The 18,366-nt window shown below is 27.5% G+C and overlaps 1 protein-coding gene across 1 annotated transcript in view; it reads left to right on the forward strand.

The window, feature by feature from the left end:
* Positions 1 to 18,366, forward strand: part of LOC111633645 (G-protein-signaling modulator 2-like) — a 57,203-nt gene that overhangs the window by 18,213 nt on the left and 20,624 nt on the right. Inside the window, exons 4-8 of the mRNA XM_023378251.1 lie at positions 2,430 to 2,572; positions 8,530 to 8,653; positions 12,031 to 12,146; positions 15,829 to 16,093; positions 17,360 to 17,465. Coding sequence (XP_023234019.1) covers positions 2,430 to 2,572; positions 8,530 to 8,653; positions 12,031 to 12,146; positions 15,829 to 16,093; positions 17,360 to 17,465 — 754 coding nt within the window. The remainder of the gene's footprint in view (positions 1 to 2,429; positions 2,573 to 8,529; positions 8,654 to 12,030; positions 12,147 to 15,828; positions 16,094 to 17,359; positions 17,466 to 18,366) is intronic.

Raw genomic sequence — 18,366 nt, forward strand, 5'->3', positions numbered from 1 at the left:
ATAAATCGACCCTTAGTTATGAATTTTGAGTTTAAAAAGTTTACTTATACACTGGCATAAACTAAATAAAATTTTATTCCGTTTATGCCAGTGTATAAGTAAATTTTATTATAAAGCAGTATAAACCACTGTTTATACTGGTTTATAATAAAATTTAGCTTTTCACTACATATTTTATATTTGTACTATTACTGGATATTTATGATCTTCTTACAAATGAATTGTGTATCATACAATTTTTTTACTTTGAATAATAAAAAAAAATTGTTTAAATGATTGAGAAGTAATATAATCAAATTATAATCTTTTACATACAAATAAGTCGTCACTATTTGCTTAATCATTTTAAATAGTCATGGTATAAAAATAGTGTTAAAAAACGTAAATCACTATCAAACATTCCAACAAAGTTTTTTTTTTCCAAACAAAAAAAAATCTATGTAATATTTATGGAAATATTGTAATAATAAAATAATTTTAATATTAAAAGATTTGTTTTGGACATTTCTTTATTGAATATTATTATGGATATTTAACTTAAGTATTAATGTGAAACTTGTTTTATTATCATCATTACTACATATTATTTATTATTAAATTTATACATGTTTGATTCAATATTTAGTTTTGGTTTTGTGCACAAAGCTTATAAAATTAAAATGATATTGCAGTTTTGTTAGTTTTAATAGTGTTTCCCCCCTCATAAACTTAAAATAGGCTGCTGAAACAAATTTTGTTTAAATATTTTGTTTCACAAAATATAGTGTAAAATTTAAAATGAATTGCATTGTATCACAAAACAATATTTCTTTTTAAGTAGGAATAATTGAGAAGTTATTTTTTCCTGTGTACAATGAATAAAATGTAACAAATTATATATTCCAGAATTTTAGTTGAGATCAATTTTGATCCTTGAATTCTAAAATTTAAGGATTAAAAACATTATAAAATTCTAGAATATTTTATTTTTCAAGATATTTTGAGAACATTCTCATTGAAATACTTGACATTTCATATATATTTATATTATATACATTTTTTTCTAAATCTATTGTATTATCAAAGTTTTGAAGATTGCATTAAGATGGCCAAGAAAAATCTTGTTTGGAAAAAATCTAAGATTTTCATTGTACCTATTTTGGTTTCTGAAAGATTTATAGTTTTGATTTTGTTCAGTTTCAGTTCTAATAACTGATATGAACTAGTGTTAAATCATTTCAAATCACTATATATTTTATGAAGTGCAAAATGTATTGTATTTTTTTTTTTATAATAATATTGTGATGTAATTCACGCCAATGTATTTTTTAAGAGAGATGAAGTAAAAGATTATATATACAATAGCATTTGTTGTTATTATTTAATGAGAAATAACAAAAACTTTTTATTCAATTGCATAATTATCTTTCTTTTTCTTTTTTTTTTTTTAATAGAAAACTTAGTTGTTTCATTATATCTGCAGAGTATGATCTCTGAAAATGTTTAAGTCCTTTGGAAAAATAATATAAAATTAGCTGTAGTTTAATCTAGTTTTCACAAAACTCATTTTCATTTTTCTAGAATTTAATTTCATTTTACATAATACATGAGAATTGTTGTCTCAATTTTATAAAATAGAAAATAATAATTTAGGAAGTTAACTTTTCTTATTTTCTTAGTTCTATTACACAGCATGTATTAAAGTTAATTTTTATGTGCATAAAAATTAATAAAGATGCATATTGAATTTGTTATCGTCATTATGCTTAGCTACACAATATTTTCTGAATATTTGTATTTACATTTATTGTTTTACTTTTGAAAAACTTCATTTTTCTCAGTTTGAAAACATCAACATCTAAATAATATTGTTTTGCACATATTAATGCTGTCCTAGAATTTTTAATTGAAACTATTAGTCTTATTAATTAACAATAAAAATTAATAATTGTATTACTCCAGAATGTGATTAAGATCAAGGATAGAATTATATTTAAATTTCGTCATCTTAAAATTATTATATTTAACAATTATTTATGATGATATGTGTAAATTATTCTGTTATTATTAAATGTCTGGTGTTATAAATATATTACACAAAAATCAAAATGTTATAATGTTTAATACGTAATTTGGTATTTATATATTTCAATTTGTCTTTCAAATAACTTTAATAAAGCAATTATAACTTTTATAATTGCTTTAACAATTGAATGAAGTGCATCTATAATTACATGAAATTGTTATTAATGACCAAACTATATCTGTTAATGATTATTTGTTCTAAGTAATATAGTTTAAAATTTTTTGATTTAATTAATAAAAAAAAACATAAGCAATAAATAGATTTCTAATTACTTTAACTAATATCTTATTTAGTTTTTAATAAAATAATAACAGTTGTAAATGTGAACAAAAAATGAAATATATGTATATATTTGTTGAAATAGATTGGTGAAGGAAGAGCTCTCTATAACTTAGGCAATGTATATCATGCAAAAGGGAAGCATATAGCTCGAACTGGACATCAAGATCCAGGAGAATTTCCTGAAGAAGTAAAAAGCTGTCTGCATGAAGCAGTTAAATATTATGAGTAAGTTTTAGTTTTTATTATTAAATACATTTGCATATAATATTTTATGGTGGATTATCTGAAAATTTGTCCTGAAAATATGAGAAAAAATTATTTTGATTTTAAATATTATATTTTTAATCTAATATTCTGTGCTATAATAAACCTATTCGTGCATATACATGAACAAAAATCATTCAAGAATAATTTTAAATTATATAAATGAAAAATTCCAAATTATAATTGTTTGATTTAAATGATAAATTAATTAGCAATTGAATCAAATATATGAATTGCATATAGGAAAAAAAAAGAATTTTAAAAATTTAGTTTGACTATAATGTAGTACTTGCTAAATTAATTAAAATTACCTTTTAATGAGGATATTATTTATAAATATTAATTACTATATAGCATGACAAATGAGGATAGGAAGCTCTTGAGTTTTGACTCCCATTTGTCTGTTATATAAAAAATATAAAAGCATGTTTTTTATAAATATAGTTTTAAAAAATAATTACAAATAATAAATAATTTTTTATTGTTATATATAAAAAATATTATTTAAGTAACTATTTATTTTATAATTGATGACTATATTCAATCTATTCATAATCTTGTACACCACATGATTAATTGAATTTAATATGTTAGGTTAAAATGATCTGTTATAATTTCCATATTAAATGAATATGCCTGAATGAAAATAATAGTAAATAAATGTTGTATATAAAATCACTTTAATCTGAATCAGTTGATTTTTCTCATATTAGTATTATACAGCACCCATACTATGTATATAAATAAATGTGCTTATTATTAGTGTAATTTTAATGTTTGCATATTGTCATTTAACATTCAAAGTAATTGACTTACACAAGATTAATATTCTTGTAAGAAATCATATAAAAAGCATCTTACGTCAATAAAAAATTATGTTGTAACTAATTTAATAAGATAGATAGCTACAATAATACTGGAGCAGAACAATTTTAGGCTCATATTTAAAGAAACTTATCTCTTTAAGAATAGTGTCAAGATTATGGTAATATTTTCAGGAGACTATTAGGAAATATCTTTTTTGTATTATTTTTTTTTTTGGGAGGCATCATTACACAAGGTTTCCTGCTTTTTTATTTATAAAACAGGATGTAAATATATTTATAAAATTAACTATGAAAACTTTACACACAGAATGTTTATAAATTTCTAAAGATTTAGGCTCAACAAAATTAATGTACAGAGAGAAAAATAAAGTGAAGACTTGTCTGACAGAAAATACAATAGGATTTAAAAAGTATTATTGACAGATAATTTAAATATGGGAAAATATATTGCCAAAATAGTATAAATCAGATCAGAAAGCATGCTGGGTTGAATAAATAACTAATAAATTTCTGTCTAATATATAAAAATCTAATGTACTTGAAAAGATGCTCTGTATCTTATAGTTTATTATCATTCTTAAAAGACTCATTATCACTTTTATTAATTAAGTTAATGCAAATAATTTCTAATAGATGCATAACAAGAAAAATTATTACAGGTTGTAATTGCTGCTATTTTGCTTTAATAATGAGATGCCAAAGGTGCCTTTTCAGTTATTAATACAGAGAGTAATTAACTAAAGACTAGTTGCAGAAGTTCTAATCTTAAGTTAATTAAATACACTTTAATCTCAGAATCAGCCTCAACACATTGCACAATTACAAATCTTTGGGACAAATTGCATTTTAAGTTAACTGATTGATTTTGGGTGACTAAAATTATTTTCATATTTTCTAAGAAATAAGGTGGCTGACATTCATTCTGATTCTGTTGTAGTTGGCCTTTCTTTAGATTGTTTAAATGAAACTTATCCTAAAAATGACAGAATATTTACAGAAAGATCTGATCCTAAAATATATAACACTTGTAAATTTAAGAGAGAGTTTGATTTAAAAAAAACAGTGATTTTACATTTATCATCAGAGATAAGTGAATCATATTTTACATAACAATAATAATTTACTTTTTATTATAAAATACTTATATTCAGATACTGTAGACAGTATCTGCCAATCTATACATTTTTCCACAACATCCAATTTGCCCCATGCTTTCACTTGTTCATTTTTTGCTTTTCCTTTTTGTTTACAGTTGCTCTTAGTAACACTGCACAGTAAGAATCTTTCAATTTCCGTCAGATGAATAAATTACTTTTTACAAAATTAAAAGACAAAGTCGTTCTAAAAATATATATTTCAGACGATTACCATTTTTACAAAGTGTTCTAGAACAAAGTACAGACAGCTGGACCTTCCTTTTTAGGCTACACAACTGCCTATATTTAAAAAAGTTCCTTAAAAACACAAAAAAACCAATAAATATTAAGAAAAAATCTTCTTTAAAATTGGAATGGTAAATCTTACGACGTAAGATTACCATTCCAATTTTTAAATATAGGCAGTTGTGTAGCCTAAAAAGGAAGGTCCAGCTGTCTGTACTTTGTTCTAGAACACTTTGTAAAAATGGTAATCGTCTGAAATATATATTTTTAGAACGACTTTGTCTTTTAATTTTGTAAAAAGAATCTTTCAGTTAACTGACTGATAGCCAACTGTTGAATAAAAGTACCATATACAATGAGTGCAATGAACATATCTTTTTTTTTAGATTTGTGACAGGATTAAATTTATTCTGTAGATAGTTATTTTGCATTTTAATGAGTAACTTGTGCAGTTAGCTCTAAGAATGTAATTTAGTAGTAATCAGCTGAGCTTTTCAATCTATTCAAATACATTCAGTAATAAAATGAATGTACATGGTGGTTATAAATTGAGCACATTTCAGGGTAGAATAAAAAAAAGAACACACAAACATAGTGACCCCTGTTTTATTTCAGATGATAGAGTAGCTGTAAGAGTTTGTGCTGATCTTGACTGAATGTAGATGGTACCATGATGGCAAGTTAGAGAACCTCAGTACCAAGATGTCTACTGTGCAGGAGAAAGTGGTGCATTCTGTGGATTTATGAAAATAAATCTGAGATAACTGTTCAAAGACATTTTTGCTTAGAGTACATCCATGATTCTTCCTAGTAAGGACTCCATAAAACATTGGTATAAACAATTTAAGGATATAGGAAGTGTTGAAAATAGGAAAGGGGTTGGCAGACCACTGGCACCGAAGACATGGATCAAGTGAGAGAAACTTTTACTAGAAGTTTGGGTAAATCAATTTATCATGTGAGTTTGGAATTGGGAATATTACAATCAACAGTTATGAAGTTTGTGCATAAGCACTTTAAACTTCATGCATACAAAATCCAGTTGTTGCTTGCATTACAACATTATAAACTACATCATTATGATTTTGCTGTGTGCATCCTTGATGAAATCAATGAAGACAACTCTTTCTTAAAAAATATAATCTTCTCTGATGAGGCAACCATCCACATTTCTATTTACATTAACCATCACAATTGCAGCATTTGGGGTACATAAAACTCTCGTGAAGTTTGAGAGAAAGAACAAAATAGCCCAGAAGTTAATGTGTTATGTGCATTGGCTGTAGATGAAGTGATTGGACCATTCTTCTTTGCCGAGCCTACAATGACTAGTGCTACATACCTTGACATGTTGCAGGGTTATGCAATATCACAATTGAACTCCAACAACTGAATGTTTACTTTCAGCAAGATGGGACACCTCCACACTAGGGTTTAATTGTTCAGGACTACCTACAGGAAAAATTTCATGAATGTTGGATTGACTGCGATTTATGGCCACTTCAACACCACTAGATTTCTTGTTTTTTGGGGGGTTTGTCAAAGATAGAGCATACACAATAAAGGTTCATGACATTGAAGAACTAAAAAGACAGATCAATGAAGTCATTGGAGGAATAACTACCAAATTTTTTTGTAACACATGGTGCAAAATTGAATGCTGTCTGGATATTTTATGTTCTATACATGGAGCTCATGTGAAAGTTATTTAAAGTGTAAAATGAAAATAAAACTACTTGAACTGGCCTATTAAATAAAACAACATACATGTGAATACTTTACTGTGTTCTTTTTTATTCCTCCCTGAAATGTCTTAATAATTTATAATCACCCAATATGTTACTGTTCATTTATGCTGTCTTTCATGTTACCTGTCCTTCTAATAGCTAAATTTTTAGATGTGAAATGTCAAAAAAATCTGGACAAAGTCATCTAAGGATTACTACAATTACTATTTTAATTTAATAGTGTAATATCATAACAGTATACATTTTGAAATTTTTATTAAATTTAAAAATGTTCCAATGCTGTAAGGAAACTTATAGCAGTTTCTGTAGTTCTTTTTAATTATTGGGACAACTATTTCAAAGAAAACTATATATTAAAGATTTAATGAATTTAATGGCCTTTATGAAGAGTGATTCATTTTGTCTGTTTTGTTCTTTTCATAGCAGAACTAATTTCAACTGGCACAGTCTCTACTGTTTGAGCTTAATGAAGTGGATCAGAATTCTTTTTTAAGATAATTCAGTTTACAGATTTATTGTTCTTGTATTATCATTTAGAGATGATGATATTCACATTTATCAATTCTCCACCATAGAATGTCTTTTTGATTATCCTAAGGATTAAGAGATAACTTTGATGATAAAAATGAACTAATGTGTTGTGATATAATGTTGAATGACACTAGTGTTTTATATAAAATACTCTGACTATAGAAATAAGACTTTCAAAATCTCTGTAATACTTTTCTAGAATATTAGAGAGTTCAATTTCTTTTTATGGATGAAAATCTTCATCTGTATAGAATACTAATTATCAATTTTTCTTGATCATATTTAAAACATTAGATTGGCCAGTGAGATCTCGAGTTGAAGTTAATAGAGCATGTAGGGACTGATATATAGACATGTATTGAAACTTAATACTCCTCTCCAGAATTGTTCAAAACTAAGTCTTGCACATATTGTGGTAAGAACTTGTAATAAACTATATTATAATCAATAATTCTTTGTGAAAGTGGTTTGATAAAGAGATTATACTCATATTTTCTGTTATCTCTGTTAATTGATGATATTGTATCTCAATCCCTGTTCTTACTTACAATCATGATTTACCAAATTATGACTTAATATTATATGTAATAATAATTTTTACAAATACAAATGCTTTACAAATGTTTTGCCATGAATGGTGAGATGGGAAAACAAAGTTCATATTAGAACGCCATGACATTACTTCTCAGGCACCCTATGTTAGTATAATAGGGGAAAAAAACTGCTGTAGAAAATATAATATTAAGATAAATATTTAGGTTTTTCTTCTTTATAATTTTACTTTTACTTAATTTATTGCAATGTACTGTACATATTTATGTTGATTTAAATTTGTGATTTTTTAACCAAATCAAATTTCATTAGTGTTTTGTGTATTTCATTTATTTTTTGAAAATGATCCTGTGATTTTAATTTTGTGAATATACTTATAAAATATATTCATTAAAGATAAATTCAACCCAGCATTGATCTCATCTATGTTGATGATTTCATGTTAAGATAAAATACTGTAGTCTGTCACAAAAATCATATAATTTATGGCAACAAATGTTGAGGTTTTTATTTTTATCTTCAGTTCAAAGCTAACAATATTTTAGAAAAGCTTTAAAATATTCTTTGGTCTTATAAAATTCTTTTGAAGTTCAGTATTTTTGAATGGTTTTTAAAATTCACTCTAAAATGTCTTAAAGCTATTCTAAAAACTGTGTGTATTGTAGTTGAATTGAAGGTGAGAATGAAAATCTCAGAAAAAATTGCAATTTATTATAGAACATCTCATTTTCTGTTATGAATTATATGTAATCTATGACAAATTAACTGTTATATTTTAGATGCTACTATAAATGTTGATTTTGAAATGAGCATTTTATAGTTAAAATGCTATCAAGTAACTTAATTGCTTAATTAAAATTATTATTGTTTTTTGTCAGGGAAAATTTGAAGTTGATGATAGAATTGGGTGATAGATCAGCACAAGGAAGAGCTAGTGGTAATTTAGGAAATACTCATTATCTTCTAGGAAATTTTGAACAAGCTATTGTTTATCATGAAGAGGTAATTGTATTGAGAAATGTTTTTTATATCAAAAATTCATTATATTTAAGCATCCTATAATCCAGTTGAAAAAACATATTAATAGTTTTATTTGAATCATAGATCTTGTATGGTAAAATTAAGCCTTTTAAATTTTGAATTTAAATATTACTAACAAGTAGTGTGTGCTTGGTGGGAAACAGACTTGAACCAAACTTTTGCAGTTTGTAGTGGGATTTCCTGAGTGTACACACAAATTATTAGGTGTAGATAACCAGCCATTCAATAATAATTAGCAAAAAAAGATTTTAATGTCCTTTATAGTGTCCAAGGTAAGGATGACATTCCAATATTGCCAACATCATGTGGCACACATGACAACATTGCTACAATCTTTGGTTACTACGATGCTGTCCAGACTCGGGACATTCCAATTTTCAACGCTGACTCAGCGCTGATCTCATCATTTGTTAAAATTTGTTCCTTTTTTCAACGTTGAGGTAGCGCTGTTGTCAGCGCTGACTCAACACACTCAGCACTCAACAGATATGTTGACTGCTACTTTCCAATGAATTGTGGGTAATTGGTAAGACATTTGAATGGATCCATTTTGCTGAGGATGGAATTATGGGAACTATGCACTTTGTACTCGAGTTGGAACGTCGTTGATGACATCAGATTGTTGACTTCAACACTCAACACTGGCGTTGAAAATTGGAATGTTTTGTCTGCATCCTGGTGTTTCTGGAATCTTTTTTCAAAGTCATCAAAGGTTGAAAAATTACCTTTGAATTTATATATTATATTCAAGGGTAATTCTTTAACCTTTGATATAACTAAATGCATTAAAAAATGTCTGATTTTTCTCCCCTTGAATAATAATAACTTGTGGATAAAATGTAAGGAAATAATGTGAAACATGCTAAACAAATACTTCAATTTTTCTAAAAAGTAAAAGAAATAAAATATATAGATATAATTATAAATAAAAACATTTATATATAAATGCATGTAAAATGTATAGGAAATTCCCTAATTCTGAATTCTTCCTATAACAAACTTCCCCCTTTATTGAACAACTAACAATCTCAGACAAGTGAAGTATACAAATATTGGGGTATGTTTGTTACATTGTATAACAAACAAATTTCAAAACCTTTTGGTAAATTGGATTGATGGTTTAACCCTGTATGGCCTGACGGGACTTTCTAGTCCCACTATCTTTGATTTTTTTTATTTCATAGTGTATGCATTATAGCTTTCTGGGACTTACATTTTATCATTGTATAAAGTGTTCTTTTTTTCTTCTATAGGGTAGTAACTTTCAAACTGTTCCTGTTTTAGTTTTGTTGAAAAAAGTTTCACATTGTGTGTTGTCTGAATGGTAGTAGCTGATACTATATGATAGTAGCTTTCTTTGTTGCCAAATTCTACTTAATGTTTTCAAGTTAAATGTCTTTGTATTTTTTAACATGTATTCTAGATATGTGTAGTTTGATTTTAATGTATTATGTTTGTAGAATTAATGGTTTGCAAGCTGTATGAAGTCAAAATATGTTTGGGACTTATAAGTCCCGTCAGGCCTGAGGGAATCTTTTTTGTAAATGTTAGAAATTTGTATTTTCTACATTGTGCTTTATAAATTTATGAATTTGTTTAACATTTTTATAGTTAATATACATATAAGACTTATATATATATAAATAGATAATTTTATATAAAAAAAAATTTCATTTGATATTGATACACATCAAAGCCATATACAAAATGCACATTACGTAAAGTTTTCTTGTGTGTAAATGGGAAAAAAATAGCTTTTTACATCTTTACTAATCATAAATTATTAAACCAATAAATTTTATTTTAGTTTTGTCATGCATTTTAATTTTTTTTCATATTTTGACCTTATTATACAGTAAAAGTTAACAAATACTTAATATATATAATTATGCATTTAATTTGCAAATATCTATGATAAAAGATCTTTATATAAAACAAAGTTATTTTATTTTCGAAATATTAAACAAGAAAAAACTTGTTAAGTCCAAATGTGCTCTAAAAGCCTGACGGGACTTTTAAGTCCCATAATTAAAAAATTTTTAATTTACATTTTAATTTTTTTTTATTTACTTATCTGTGAACAAACATCTCTTCTGATGATATAATAAGAAGAAGAAAAATTTTTTATCAAAAAATGAAAATTCGGGCTATAAAGGGTTAAGACAGTGGTTTCCAAATTGGGTGTTACTGCTCCTCATGGGCAGTGAATAAATCTAAAGAGGTGAAAAGAAGGAAGGGGGTGACAGGAACACTGGAGGCAGAACTGAACAGTGACTCCAGTTTGCTAGATTTTTTAAAAAAAATTCTATATTATAAACAGTTGTGTCGGGGGAATGGGGGGGGAGTTTGTAAAACGCTGGTCATGTGAAGTATTTTTCTGTTATAAGAGAGACAAAACTTTCACACTTTGTTTCTAGCAGTTTTAATCCATAAGAACAAACATTTTCAGCCATTTTGAATGGCCTTCTTCAGATACAATAAGGTTGGTTGGAACATTGGTTAGCAAATATTGAAATGACGTCATTGTTTTTCTTACTAGTGATATCATTGTTGATTACAAAGGTTTGTCTCTCTTATTTTAAGTAGTTATAGCTTTGTGTGCATGGAAATATTTTTCTCTTGTTGAATATTTTGCTTTTCAAATATAAATATAATATAATGTATGTTCCAGAGATCATCTAGCAAGTAGTGAAATAATCAGGCCATACATTAATTATAAAATATTTCATACAATTTTTTTTACTTTTTTAATGAGAAATGGAGATTTGTATAAAATAAATTTTTGAAAATAGTAATTATAATTTTTTATGAGTAAAACAACAATAATTATAATAATTTCATCCTTTTACTTTCCTAGCTGTTATGTAGAACAGGGTAAATATGACAATTGGTCAAAAAATGACCGCCCAAGAGTTTACATTTTTGGACTCAGGATCTTGAAATGTCAAGAAATGCAAAAAAAAAAAAAAAAAAAGTTGGGAGTTTTTCTATATGTATGGATGTTAGTGTGTGTGGGGTAGGCACAATTTAATGATTCCTATGACTTTCATTGAAAATTTCTGAGATTTTACAGGGAGGTTTGTGTATTAGGGGGACTGATGCTATTAAATTTTGGTGGTTAAAGGTCAAGGGGTTTGGCGGATAGAGGAGGATTGTGTGTCATATCTTGAGTGGGTTTGGACTTAAAATTTCTCTCATTATTAGCATTTACAATTTTTTTTATAAGTTAATTGCCCAGGTACTAATTTCAGGAAATACAGTATTTCATATTTTTGTGGTATTATAAGAAAACAGTTAAATTTTAGGTACTTACATTTTTTATTTTTGTTTCAAATTAGAGGTTGAAAATTGCTAGAGAGTTTGGAGATAAATCTGGTGAACGAAGAGCACATAGCAATCTTGGTAATGCTCACATATTTTTAGGAGAATTTGAAACAGCAGCTGATCATTATAAGTAAGTATAAATTCAAAAATTTTTGGATTATCTTATAGTTTTAACAAGTAAACTCCTTTTTCTTAATAAAATTTTGTAAGTTCTTGAATTAATTTTCTTTGCATGTATTTTTGTTGGAGATTATTGCTATGGATACTGTTTCTGTTTTTCATTTGACAAAAATGTTTTTGGAGTCTGATTATTAATATATTTTAAGAGTTGAAACTGCAAAATATTGTATAAAAATTTAGTTACGGTTCAATTTTTTCCTTTTTTCCTATACTTTTCCCCATACTTTCCCTCTGATTTATATATAACAATGGGAAAGTATGGCAATTGGCCAAAAAATTACTTCCCAAGATTTTTACATTGTTGGACTCAGTACCTTGAAACATCAAGAAATGCAAAAAATTCTGAGGTTTTTTCTGCATGTATGGATGGTAGTGTGTGTGAGTGTGGCACAATTTTTTTTCATTGTTTTTAGAACTTTAATAACTTCTGTGTTTTGTCAAAAATTTGACCAGGCCCACGCTGGAAGTAGCTGGGCAGTAAAGGGGCTCAACATATCTGGAACAGACCACCACCTAAAAAATTTGTGGAGTTTTTTGACCATCTGTATTCAATCCTGGGTTTTCCAGAGCTCAGTTATCAAATTCAATATGTATTGCAATATCATTGTTTTAATATGAACACATTTAGTGCAAAATTCTGCTTAAAACCAACTGATGATCAACATCCACAGAAAAATTCCTTCTTTTAATCCAAACTAAAACTTAATTTTTGAATTTTCTCAATTCTTCTATGCACTAGTTAGAGATTACAGTAAAGAATCAGATCTTATGGTTGCATTATTTAAAGTACACCAGTATAGGATAACAGAAAGACTACTTTGACTGGAGGTAACCTTTTGATTTTCAGTTGATACAAGACTCATTTTAATCTCTGTTCTTTTAAGGCATGAATCTTTTCACCATAGAAAAGATGTCTGAACTTGGTTTGTTTTATAGTTATTATTAAGATAGTGGGCAAAAACATTGCAAATTGGGTGTCATTTTACACAATCTTGTTTTATAAATTTTGCATAGTTCTTACACATTTTGACAACTTGCAATCTTTTGTCTTTACCTCATTCTTTTCAACATTGTGTTATTTTTTAGGAAATTTACTTTTAAAAAAGTTTACAATTTTTATTAATTATCTGATTGTAATATCTACGGTATTTTTTTTATTATCTGAGTGTAATATCACAGCTAATGTCCATTGCAGTGTCTATTTTATCTCTTGTACAAAGTAAATTATAAAGCTCAACAAGATTTGTCTTTAGAAAAATATTATACAGTTTGAACAAGTAAATGATGACAAGTAAAAAAAACAGAAGTGATGATAAAAATGTAAGTTATCAACAATTAAAAAAGAAAAAACAATTGAAATAGCTTTCATGCACTAGTTTGACCCTGCCAAAAAGCAGATATGAAAATCAAAAAATATGAAATTGTAATAGTGGTTAAATAATTATGAAGTTTTTTGGCTAATAATGTCAATAAGTTCTGGTGAAGCCAAGATATGAGGTCTGTTCAAAAAGTTCCCGAACTTTATTTATTACAGAAAAAATACTTCACTTACAATTTATTGATCAGGGTCCCCTTCAAAGTAGTCTCCTCCCCAATGTATACACTTATCCCAATGGTATTTCTACTTTTTGAAATGTCCTGGAACACTTTTTCCAGAATGCTCATAAGCTCCTCCATTGAATTTTTCTGTATCTCAGGAATGGTGGCAAATCTTTTTCCTTTGAGCAGGTTTTTTAGTTTGGGGTACAGGAAAAAGTTGCTTGGGGCCAGGTCAGGTGAGTAGAAAAGCGCAGCAGTCTTGTTTTTCACCAAAAACTCACAAATTCTGAGGGATAAATGAGCTGGCCCGTTGTCATGATTAAAGAAACCACTTGTTGCTCTTCCAGAGTTTGGGCTGTTTTTACCTGATTCTGTCTGTTAGGCATTTCATAACCCCCAGGTAGTACTGTGTTGACTGTCTGGCCTGTAGGTAGGTATTCATGATGCACAACCCCCATTGCATCAAAAAAACAGTCAACATCATCTTAACATTTGAGTGAACTTGTCAAGCTTTTTTGGGGTGGGGGATGTTTCACCCACCCATGGGAAGTTTCCGTGAAGGATTTCCCGAGTTTCACACAGAATTTCACAGAACAACACTGTTTCTTCAAAGAACATTTCTGCGGATCCAATTTTTTCACTGAATCCCACAAACACCCCTTCACATAAACGGCCATAACTAATTACCAAAACAAGATATCAACAAACGGATTGAAGGAGGTTACTCGGGAGGTTTCTGTGGACGCAACACTTTCAAGCGAATTAAAAAATAACCAACTGGAGGCATGCTATTCAAAAAGTTTGGGAACTTTTTGAACAGACCTCATACATGGAACTCTCAATTATCTGTGCTAGTTAATGCACAGGTGTGAATGAAAAACACATATAATCTAAAATCATTTCCGTTATAATGAGATTCGAGTGTGAATCCCAAGTTTCATAAGCTGAGATGTATATTTAGTCAATAAACATAAAATGTAGATTTCTTCTATTTACAAAAATAATGTGTAGAAATTAAATTTTAATTTCTGTATATAATTCTTAAATATTTTCCAAATTACTATATTTTAATTTTAGTAATAGTAGGATATTTTTTCAAATCTGCTGTTTAGCATATAAGTATGATTACCCTCCATATGTATTTTATCAAATTTCTCAAGTTTTGTATGTAAATTGAAGTCAACTGCCATGGACATTTTAGATAGTTTCTTAGGTTTTTGATGAACATTTATATACTATTGTCATAAACACTACACTGATGAGTCAAGGTCTCACTCTCACTCAACTTTGCTTACTGCAAAATAATAATCCAGTGCTAATGACTCACCTCACTTTCTGTTCTTTAGAATTGACAGTTGAGGGAGAAAAGTTGAACGTTGCTTATGATATTTTGTTGTTTTACAGTAATTCTAATATTTTGATGATGCATGGATAATCACAAAACTGCACACAGATAATTGGGAGTATTTTTTTCATTTTTATCATAATTTTTTATGCATATGATCTTGACATGGCACAGCTTAGCCTATATGGCTCTTGTGCCAAAAAACAGCAACAAACATGATTTATAACATAAATAAACTTTTAATGCAATAAGTTTTTTGCATTTAAAGTTTATTTGTATCACTTGAATAGTTGCAGTCATTGCAACTATTCATGTTAACATGGTTCAGTTATATTACAAATAAATTATTGTATATTTTTTATTTGTCACCTTACGAAAGAATAAATGTGTATCATTTGCTTTTTGAAATTGATTTACTGTTAATATGTTGTTATAAAAATATTTATAAGTTGTCTTTAAAAGTTTGATAAAATGAGTTGTAGTGGTTTTAAAATATTCTTTTCTTATTTATTATGAATTGTTTTTAGCAGTTTTGCACATTATTCATTATATCATTTGAAATTATTATTATTTTTTTAAGTTAATAAATATTAAAAATGATATTTAATTTTTAATTACAGATGTTGCATATTAATTTCTGACTAAAACATATAGTTTTTTAAATAAATTGTAAAAAATATGATTAAAGAACAATACTTAAACATTTCACTAAATTATTAATATATATAAATTATTTTTTTCTATATAGAAAGACATTAGCTTTTGCTGAGGAATTAGGGGATAAGGCAGTTGAAGCTCAAGCTTGTTACAGCTTGGGAAACACTTACACTCTTCTTCATGATTATGCCAAAGCTATTGAATATCATTTAAGACATTTAAGAATTGCACAAGAACTTAGAGATAGAATTGGAGAAGGAAGAGCATATTGGAGTCTTGGTAATGCACATTCTGCAATCAGAAGTCATCACAAAGCTTTAAAATATGCTAAAAAACATTTGGAAATATCCAAAGAAGTAAGTGTTAATTTCATTAAATATCTTTGTGTGATGATAAATTTTAATTTTCCTGAAGTTCATTTAATGACTTTTTTGTTTTATATTGATGTAATAAAATTAATTAAATAATAATTAATGATTGAAGCTAAGAATTCCATTTTCTTTGAGAATTTAAAACATTTTGAGTATATTTTTGAAGTTATCTAAATCTTTTTATAGTTTATATAAAATTCTGTTAAATTACACAAAGATTAAACAGAATTAGTGTTTTAATGTGAGATTTATCTTAATTTCAGATCTGGACTTGTCTTAGATCAAAACTAAATAGTCAAATTATAATACACTCTATAATGTACAAAACACACACACTGAAATATATCAGCAAGTACACAGAACTCGCCCAGGAAATAAGGCATCTATGGAGAATGGATAGGGTGTTTATGGCACCTGTCATTCTCTCCTCTACGGGTGTCATACCATACACACACTACAAAAAAGTTTGTGAACATTACAGTTGAATAAGAACACATACATCACACTACAGAAGGCCACTATATTGAATAAATGTCATATTGTTAGAAAATTCCTGAATACAGATACATGACACATTTAATTTTTTTTGTCTTGTTTTGGTTGCTATGCCTTGACTCTGTTCTGGCATAGTACACAGTAACTGGTGTCAACTGAGTATAACCTACTAAACCCAACATAACAATAATAATAATATTAATGTAAAATTTAATGTAATCCTTATACAAAAGATTCTCTGTCATCATTTTATATCATTATAAAGTCATCAAGAAATATCATTTTATAAAGTCTGTCATCCTACAGGATACAGAGAATAATCATTGTATTAGAAATCTGAGTCAAACTTGCTTATGTGGAAAGTTCAACATGTTTTTGCTACCTACTGAAGACAAGTAAAATATGTCTTGTATTTTGTTCAGAAGTCAATTGAATTATTTATGAAAAAAAAAATAGATTAGAATTTATGAAATGAATTTATTTTAGATCTGTTATTTTAATCAAATTTTACAAAATAACAAGTATTTGAAGTTCAGAAATTATTTAAAACCTTGAAATCTATACCTATAAAAACCTATAAAAAATCTTGAAAAATGAAATTTAATCCAAATAATCATTGTATTTTGAGAAAAAATTTTCCTAATTATTAAATATCAATAGTTTAAAAAGATTGAAAAAAATAAGATGCTGATTTGTGTTGTTATTAAGACATTTTAAAAAAGAATTTAAAATGAAAATGTTTTATTACTTTTGCAGATTGGAGATCAAACTGGAGAATTAACTGCACAGATGAGTATATGTGACCTACAAAAAATAATTGAATTAGAAAGCATAACGCCAGATTCCCAAAATTGTAATTTTGGTAAATAATTTTCTTTTCATTGTTAGTTTATTTTCTGATTTAATATTTAATCTATATAAATTGAGCAAGTATGTTTTTTCTCAAAAGTTTGTTCATTCTAATTACAAGTACTTTTTTGTTCATTCTAATTACAAGTAAGTTTTTTATTTTTATGTACAGTGGTGCCTCATACAACGTACTTAATCCGTTCCAGGTGCACNAAAAATTTTTCAAAAATGGCCTTAAGGACCTCATTTTATGTAACGTTATGTAACTTGCCCGAGATATCTCGGGTTATGGGCTTAAGGGGTTAAAAATAGAGATACAGCTAGTATAGATATTACTTTTTATTTAAGATTATGGTTGACCTTTCTTATAAAGAAATTTCTTTGGGAAACGTGGGGGAATTTATTATGTAGAAAATTTGTTAAATGGAAAATGGACTAGTAATGAAAAGAAAAACATTATACAGTCAACTCCCCCTATAAAACGGTAGATACGTTCCATTCTTTATGAATCAATTTTGTACAAGTCCTTGCTAATCACAGCCTGACACGTGTGAAGTTTATGGACTACGGCTGTTTGAAAGGTTTTCTTCCATAAAATTAATCGATTCTAGACTAATTCGACTCAACATTTCCTAAATATGTATAATTTTTTTGGTAATAATCCGTATAAACTATGCTATAAACAAAAAATTGTAGGATTACTTACCGAGTGTGCACCGTTCGACGTCGCCATTGCTAAAGCTTGTGTTCGTCGTGGAGCAGCACTCCAAATGGCGGCCGCGATTTCTGATGTTATTTTTCTGCGAAAATTTCGTTGAACTTTGGAGACATCATTAATATAAATAATTTTTATGGCCGTTGAATAAGAAATGTTTCTTTCACAAGAAATGTATAAAATTACAGTTGTATTAGAC

This window comes from Centruroides sculpturatus, unplaced genomic scaffold, assembly GCF_000671375.1.
Source record: "Centruroides sculpturatus isolate CEXI.00-Female unplaced genomic scaffold, Cexi_2.0 scaffold837, whole genome shotgun sequence".
Lineage (NCBI taxonomy): Eukaryota > Metazoa > Arthropoda > Arachnida > Scorpiones > Buthidae > Centruroides > Centruroides sculpturatus.